The 8,686-nt window shown below is 46.2% G+C and overlaps 1 protein-coding gene across 2 annotated transcripts; it reads right to left on the bottom strand.

Annotated features, from left to right (window-relative positions):
* Nucleotides 1-1,280: 1,280 nt before the first annotated feature.
* si:ch73-233f7.1 (uncharacterized protein LOC100537710 homolog) lies at nucleotides 1,281-8,133 on the bottom strand. 2 transcript variants are annotated; one of them, XM_068585663.1, is made up of 4 exons: nucleotides 5,349-8,133; nucleotides 2,787-2,845; nucleotides 2,498-2,619; nucleotides 1,281-2,161 (listed from the first exon to the last, which is right to left on the bottom strand). In XM_068585663.1, exons 1-4 carry the CDS (start codon nucleotides 7,869-7,871, stop codon nucleotides 1,785-1,787), a joined length of 3,081 nt encoding a protein of 1,026 aa, XP_068441764.1. In that variant the 5' UTR covers nucleotides 7,872-8,133; the 3' UTR covers nucleotides 1,281-1,784. The 2 variants fall into 2 exon arrangements, with proteins under 2 accessions (XP_068441764.1, XP_068441772.1); XM_068585671.1 differs by lacking the exon at nucleotides 1,281-2,161 and having other exon boundaries at nucleotides 2,595-2,638.
* Nucleotides 8,134-8,686: the final 553 nt, after the last annotated feature.

The raw sequence follows: 8,686 nt of genomic DNA, 5'->3' as shown, positions 1-8,686 counted from the left end.
ATGTGCATTTAATTTAATAATTTAACTTTACTTCACTGTTTACTATTTTTTATGCAAAGGTTGTTGGTTTTTTTAAAATGGATCTGAATACTTCATCCACCTCCACAACTTTCTGCAGTATTTATTGGGTAGATGCTTACGCCCCCTCTGGTGGACGACTAAGGAAACTGCAGTTGGCTTGGAAAGAACCACTGGTCAAAACAATTTCAGCACCATGGTCAAGGACAGCTCCCAATGCAAATGACCAACATGGTTAGGAGTTCAATAGGGATAGGAGTTGCCCGGCCCTATTGTTTCACCATTATTTCACAACTCACAATACAACAATTCCCCTACAACATCCATGTTTAAAAGACACTGACATTTTAACATTTCATTCTAGACGTATTCTTAAATTCAGTGTCTCTGGATGTCTTTTATTTAATGATTCTAAATAAATTAAACATATTTTTACTTTTAAACTTTTCTTGTAGCAAATAGAACAAATAAATATCCAACACTTCTATTTTAGGAACATAGCTTTATTCCTCGCTCATCTGAAATCAAGCCAAGCTGACCTAAATACGGCTGCCCCTTCAGCCATCCCTATGGCTCGCCTTACCGCAGGGAAGGTTAGCCTGCTCCCATCCCTGCTCTCTACGGACACCCGTTTCCTTATTAACTGAATTATTTTCAGCCTGAGCCATACAACGACCTAATTACCCTACTCATTTCTGGCCGGTGGCCACCTCTCATCTGTTGATAGTAGGACCTAATTCCCTGAGAAGTAAGATGTAAAAGGGCACAGAGAGAAAAGTCACAGGCCCTCTAGCTCACATCCAGGTATATGGCATTTGGAGCTGAGCCCCCCCTCCCCGGATGCTTGTATTCGTGTTCGTGGTCTTAATTAAAGTGATATTTCGAGAGAGGAGGTTCTGTTTGTTCAGTTAATGAACCCCACATATTCTCCGCAGGCAAATGGAAATGCAAGAACTCCAATTAGCATATGTTAGCATTTTACTATGTTTATTCCTCACTGTGGAAAACAGCTTACCATGGCGGAAAGCTTTCCACCATTTTAAGAGTAGATGTGGAACTTTATCCACTCCAAAAATAATTGACTCAAGCTAATTAAACATACATATGGGAAACGTACATCTAAATGCTTTATGCATGCATATCGACCAAATCTGTGTTTGAGTGTGTGAGTAAATCAGTAGCATGGATTGGGTTAATTAATTACACATCATGCATGTCTAGGAGCCATGACACAGACCTTGTGAAAAAAATACTTTATTTTCATAAATGTATACAGTACATGTGTGGGGGAAATCCCCCTTCTTTACAATTGTCTGCATCATGTTGCAGCTTGCATATACATTATTATACTTTGTAATATTCACACAAGCTCAGCAAACTAACATATACAAAAAGAAAACACTTTTTTTTCATAAAACCAAAAATATAAATTCATGAGGGTGTGCAAAAGTATTGTCCACTAATGCTTTTTCAAAACATTTTGGATGTAATTGCTGCTCCAGTTTGATTGTCTAAATAATAATAATAATGATAATAGGCATACATTGATCATGTTGCTGTGGCATGTCATATAAATATCCATCAGATTTCATTTCCCTCAAGCATTTTCGCCAAAATGGATTATTCATTCAATATTTATCTTGCGTTTTTTTCCTCCAACTTGTAAATCATATGTCCATTAATCTATGCACTGAATGTTCTCTGCCTCTGTTTTCATATCAGGTTATATGTCATTTTAATAATCCATTCAGACAGTCATTGAAAAGTCAATCATTGTACAGGTCATTATTTATAATTGCAGCCTCCCCCTGGGGTGACATCTGAAGACGTCGCCTCTTTCCAAAGGTGGAGAAGGAATTGTGGACGTCCAGCTCGCTTCGCTGCACAGTGGGCCTCAGGGTGCAAAAGCCTGATGGTGTGCCAGGGATGTACACATTGTGGTGGTAATCAGGTGGTGGGTGTGGGTGAGGGTGTGGGTGTGGGTGTGGGTGAGGGTGGGGTGGGATGTGGGGGTGGGCGTGGGGATGGGGTGGGATGTGAGGGTGGGGTGGGATCGATGGCTGCTGCTGTTGTGGAGGAGGTGTGCACCGTGGGGTCCAGGGGCGAGAGGGGATCCCACTGGTCGAAGGAGACATCTTATAGTCTGTAGTGTGACATAGACGAGGAGAGGAGAAGCAATATTCAATATACTATATTCAATATGGACTTAGGACTGTAGTGATATTTTCATTCTCATATAGCACTTCTCTAAAACGAAGTTCAAAGCTTTGCAGTCAGGACAATAAACGATGACGACGGCAACAAAAATAAATGGAGCCATATTGATGAGTATCAAAAGTAATGATGAATTAAGATGGTATCAACAAACCAGTTATAGGGAACAAATGAAAACAGAACGGCATTCCATGAACTTGGCTGAATGCATATGTAACGTTTTGATGAAAGCTCTTCGTGGTCCACTGTGTTTGGCCTCTCTTACCTTTCACCCCTCTAGTACCCCAGGTCCAGTATTGGCCCGGCGCCATGGATGTGACATAGTTTTCTGGGTCAGCATGCATGGCCTTACGCATGAGGGTGCCATCCATGTTGATGGAATTATAACTGCAAACAAGATACCAGTCTGTAATGACAACATACTTTACTTGTATGTAAATTCAATGTCTGCATCCATTTTAACACAAGTGATCTTTCGCTTATAGCATTGTATGCTTTCCTACAGTTGGTTTGGTTGAGTGCAGAGGTCAGATATCAAAGATAAAAAGTGGTACCTTTTAATGGAGGAGTTCTGATTTTTCGTGAGAGTCCAGTCTGTATTTGGCTGCTTCAGCTGCAGGAAAAACAACATGCCACATTTAATTTCTAGTTTCTAACAACAACACATTTCTAATTGTGACATCCCCATGTGAAGGCACATTATAGTGCAATGTCACTGTCCAGGTCTATTTTGAGAAATGTCTCTCTTCAAAGTACATCTCAATCAAACCGAGCTTGATAACAAACGACGCCTGTTCATCCTATCCTCTTGGATCAGTAGAGGTCAGCGATAATTGACATGAGGAGCAGTCTATCTTTGTGCCTGTCCTGAAATGGAGACAAGCCTCACGTCACATGGACCGCGGCTGCCGCCCTGTGGATGTTTGGTGTAACAGGATGTGTAAGAGCGGAGGGGATGGCGCCTTCAGCTACGATTGTCACTTAGTTTCGCTTGTATCGTATGTGGCGCAGCGTGAGAGGTGAATGAGAGCACCCGAGAGATATTTATTCCCGGTCTGAGTTTCATAGTGTTGATTCTACGCTTTATTAATTCTGTTAAAGTTGTTAACACGGCAAATGCGACGTAAGCGTATTATTAGAATCGGTATTCAAAATACACTCCCCGCCAACAACGCACAAAACCAATTAGAACCCCACCGGGATGAAACGAAACATGATTTTAATCTTCAAAGGAAACCGTGCCAGGGAGGAAATTAAGAAAATTACACACGTCATTGTTTTGTGGATTTTATGCATCATTTTTACATTAATATTTGCCTGATGCTCCTCGAGCAAGGTTTTTAATTAAAAGTCTCGTAGAAAGCCTTGAAAAGTTTGCGGTCCTCGCAGCTGTATGTGCAACAGCATAACCCTGAGAGCTCACTCAACACGCGCGTATGCACACACCGACGCACGTGCACGCGTGCACGCACCTGACCTGCGTGTCTTACACGCTTGAATGTTTGTTTAATCTCTCGTTTCACCTCCAATCCATCAATCTAAGCTGGCCTGTGTACTTTCTTTTTTGTACTGCTCAAATAGTTTAATTGCGATTTGTCTTTAAGATTTAATGTGTCACAGACAAACTCACACCGATGCATGCGCACGCTGAGGCGCACACCGGGCGAATTAAGGGAACCAATTAACGACAGGAAGGACACTTTCTCCCGAAGGAGCATATAGCTGCAGGCAGAACAATCACCGTGACCTCGAAATCCCTCTTGTGGCCAGAGGTGCATGTGCCAGTGACCGAACTGACATTTCTCAGTTCGCCTGATGGAGACTGGTATCATGGCTCGGAGGCTTTGTCCCTCTGCGTTTTGATGAAAATAGGGAGGTGACGATGAGCAGTACATATATTGGTCTGCTGACCCGTCTTTTAGATTAGAAAACACGAGACGTCCTGCCTCTGTAAAATCCCCTTTTCTCCTCGTCTCCCCCTCATTTCTCTCACCTTGCTCGACAAATATGAATCTCTCTCTCTCTCTCTCTCTCTCTCTCTCTCTCTCTCTCTCTCTCTCTCTCTCTCTCTCTCTCTCTCTCTCTCTCTCTCAGAGGACAACATCGGGGCCGATCTACAGGCACCCCACGTCTCAGTCCAGCCATGTCCTTGCACCCCCCCCCCCCCCCCCTCTCCTTTTCCTTGCCCCCTCCTCTCTCGATGTCCTCCCCTGTCTCCCCAGAACCGTCCATTTGCCATTTTTCATCAATAATGGACAGCCCCCCTTGCGAATAGGGCAATGCCACATTGTGTGTAGTATAATAGCCGTGCTTGTGCCCTTGAGGCATAGTTAGTGAGGTTATCTGTCCTACATTGTTAGTTTGAGGACACGAAGGCGTGCCGCAAACCCGCTGGTCGAGAAAGAATTGTCTGAACCCAAGACAGATGCATTCCAATAACTGCCATTCACCTTGTCCGGTGTAACCTTGACTTTTTGTCCAGACTCAGGTGGATGTGCTGGAAGCAGGTGTGTGTTCCCTCAATGGGTGAAAAGTGTATGTTCACTGGGTGATGGATTAATATCCGAGGTCACAAACTATTATAAATAAGTTAATAAATGATTATTAAAGTATTTTTCCACATTTGCAAAAACGTGTGGTGAAGACTGAAGAGGAGTCAACTTGAACTACATCTCCTCTTCCTCTCACACAGTAATTGATATCTCACTTCCTTCCAAACAGATAAGACACGGTGTGTGCACAGAATACGCGCCTTTAGATGGGGCTTTACACCTTCATTACCATGTCAATTAATCTCACGCCGTCTCATATCGTTTCCCGGGTGCAAAACATTACCATAGGCTGCACACTTGGGATGCATTATTGTCGTGATTATAAAAACAGTCGAGACAATATGCTGTGTAATACACTTATTAAGAAGAGAGAGGAGACAAGAAAAGCATGGCTTTGCTCGGTTTTTGCTTACATAGTTTACGTCTGTCCCTGTGATTTGACCTTCATGAGCGAATGTCACATGTTATCAGATAGAAAACTGACATGGCTTTTGGTTGTGACAGTGAGTGAACCAGATGTGTTTATATGAATAACATAAGCTCTTGCGTCTGTTTTCACTGTACCTCGTTTGGAGTAGTTGCTCCATTGTTCACAGATGCGCTCCGGCTTTGCGCGTTCCACGAGTTTTCTGCGCTTTTCGCCTCGTTGTTCCTCGGCGTGCTGCCGGGGCTGCACGGCTTAAGAAACATGAAGTCACTTTTGGCAGACTCGGGAGTCAGGCACACTTTATAACAATATGACTGGGCGAGACTGCTGTTTCCGTTCACCTCCATACAGTTCGTGGGCACTTTGGCTGCGGAGGAAATCTGCAGGTTGAGGTTGGATTTTTTGAAGACCTCCGGAGGCGGATCGGGCTGAAACCCCCCACAACAGCAGCAGGCGAACGGGGGGAGGTTGTACCCGCTGTGGGTCTCCCTGTCCTTGTAGCACTTGACTGCAGCGAGCACAATTATAGCCACAAGGAATATTAAAGATATTGTGCTCAGTGACACGATTAAGTAGAGAGCGAGGTTTGAGGGGGGCTGTGGGCTGAGCGTGAGGTCTCCGAAATCTGACAGGGACTCGGGCGCGCTGTCGACCACTGTGAGGACAATGGAGACCGTGGCAGAGAGCGGCGGCTGCCCGTTGTCCTTGACTAATATCACCAGTCTTTGCCTTGTTGCATCTTTTTCCAGGAGCCGGCGAATAGTCCTGATTTCGCCCGTGTACAGAGCCACGCTGAACAGTCCCGGGTCCGTCGCCTGCAACACCTGATAGGACAGCCGTGAGTTTTGCCCTGCGTCCGCGTCGAGCGCCGTTATTTTGGTAACCAGATACCCAGCGTCTACTAACCGCGGAACCACCTCTGTGGCCACGGTGCCGTTTTTGGGAAGCGGGGACACGATAGCAGGTGCATTGTCGTTCTGGTCCAAGACAAAGACGTTGACTGTGATATTATTGGCGAGAGGGGGGAAACCAGCGTCCTGCGCCTGTACCAGGATCTGAAAGTTTCTAAGTTGCTCATAATCAAAAGAACGCAGTGCGTAGATGTTCCCGTTGTCAGAGTTGATTGAGACATAAGTGGACACGGGCATGCCCTGAATCTGACCCTCGAGAATAGAATAAGACAGATAGGCGTTCTGGTTTGAATCGGGGTCGAATGCAGTTACAGAGCAAATGGAGGCGCCCGGGGCATTATTCTCGGTCACATATACTGTGTATGAAGGTTGAGAGAACCGCGGGGGGTTGTCATTAATGTCAGACACTTGGACGAGGATGGTTTTCCTGGTGGATAGCGAAGGAGAGCCCAAGTCTCGGGCTGTTAAGGTGATGTTGTACTCGGACACCGCTTCCCGGTCCAGAAACTCGCTCGTTACCAGAGTATAATAGTTTTTAAAAGATGAATGCAGCTGAAAGGGAACGTTGCTTGGAATTTGGCAATCAACGTTTCCATTCTCTCCCGAGTCCCGGTCCATAACACTGATGACAGCTATCACCGTGCCCGGTGGCGCGTCTTCCTGGACAGGAGTGGACACTGATGTGAGGATGACTTCGGGCGCGTTGTCATTCACATCCTGGATGTCTACCAGCACTTTACTGTGCACAGCCACAGCCGAGGGTCCCCTGTCTTTTGCTTGCACATACAGCTCATATACATTGGATTTCTCATAGTCCACAATGCCCTTCACTCGGATTTCCCCCGTGTACGGATCCACGCTGAACAGCTCGCGCACCTTGAGGGGTGCGTGCCCGCTAAAAGCGTAGGTCACCTCTCCATTGGAGCCCTCGTCCAGGTCCGTGGCGTTCAGCTTCAGCACCAGCGTCCCCCTCGGTGCGTTCTCCACCAGACTCGCCCGGTAAACTGAGCGGTCAAATACGGGCACGTTATCGTTGGCGTCTAGCACTGTGATCGTTATCAGTGCTGTACCAGAGCGTTCCGGTGACCCCCCGTCAAAGGCAGTCAGAACCATTTCGTGCCTTTTCTGCTGTTCCCGGTCCAGCGGGGTGTCCAGCACCAGCTCAGCGAACTTGCTTCCATCATTGCGCGTCTGGATATTCAGTACAAAGTGCTCGTTTGCGCTTAGCTGGTAAGAGCGCAGAGAGTTGGTGCCCACGTCCTGGTCCTGCGCGCTCTCTAACGGGAAGCAGGAGCCGGGCGCCGCCGACTCCGTGATGTCAAGATTAAACTCGCTCCATGGGAAACTGGGGGAGTTGTCATTCACATCTAAAATCTCCACTTCCACTCTGTACAGTTCTAGTGGGTTTTCAATAACCACTTGTAGGTGTAAAAAACAGCTCGGGCTTCGTTCACACAGCTCTTCTCTGTCCATCTTTTCGTTGACGAAGAGAATGCCATTCTCCAAGTTCACTTCTAAATACTGCCTCTTTGCGCCGGAGACTATTCGAAAGCGACGTGCTGACAACTTGGCCACATCCAAGCCCAGGTCTTCAGCGATGTTGCCCACAAAAGCTCCGTGCTCCAGCTCCTCGGGAATGGAGTACCGAATTTGCGCAAGAACCAAGTCCACAACACACGCACACAGAAGTAGACATACAACCAGCCCAGTCACCGGCACCCAGCTGCCTCTGGAGAGTATGTGATCCATTTCAGCGGCGTGCGTAAAATCACCTCATCCAGACATCTTTCGCCGTACACAGTCCTTCTATGTTAGGTTACAGCTAAGAATCAAAAATAAAAAAGTACATACAAAAGCAGCGCTTTTCCAAATTAACAAAATAAAGATATCTTCAGAACTAAGTTTGTAACATCTATGGGATAAGTTTACAGGAGGGGACGAGAGAGGAGAGGAGAGTAAAATCACCTCTCTCTCTCTCTCTGTGTTGTGCTCCACGCGCAACACTGGTAGTGTGGAGAGGCTCGCGCTTTGATTTTTCCAGTGTATTAGACACTCCGAGGAGCTGGTGGGGAGGCGTGTGTGTGTGTTTGTGTGGGATTGAGAGAGAGAGAGAGAGAGAGAGAGAGAGAGAGAGAGAGAGAGAGAGAGAGAGAGAGAGAGAGAGAGAGAGAGAGAGAGAGAGAGAGATGGAGGGGGTGGACGTAGCTTCTCGCTGCTCCGTATTGGAGGACGCCGACGCAAAGTGCGACTCTAATTACTGTAGACGTTTAACCCTTTCGCATCCTCGTGTCTGTTCCTCTGACCCACTAAAGAGACGAGAAGTCGTAAATTTGACACCAGGCGTCAGAGCCAGATTTGGATTAGGGGACGAATAGTGTTGTGGGTGTCGTTTTCTAGGCTGCATTTACCAGACGAGGATGGACAAGGATTTGTCTTGGTGACCACGCAGCTTATGCCCCTGGCTGTGGTAGCTAACATTATTTTTAATTAATTCGTGATAACCCCCGTTATAATAACAGAAAAGTGTGAACTTTTCCTTTCATGGTTCAAATTTTACATTTTGC

The sequence above is a fragment of the Clinocottus analis genome, unplaced genomic scaffold, assembly GCF_023055335.1.
Source record: "Clinocottus analis isolate CAN_PGR_092001 unplaced genomic scaffold, fCliAna1.0.p SCAF_10, whole genome shotgun sequence".
In the NCBI taxonomy this organism is placed as follows: Eukaryota; Metazoa; Chordata; class Actinopteri; order Perciformes; family Cottidae; genus Clinocottus; species Clinocottus analis.
This window is presented reverse-complemented; position numbering and strand designations above follow the sequence as displayed.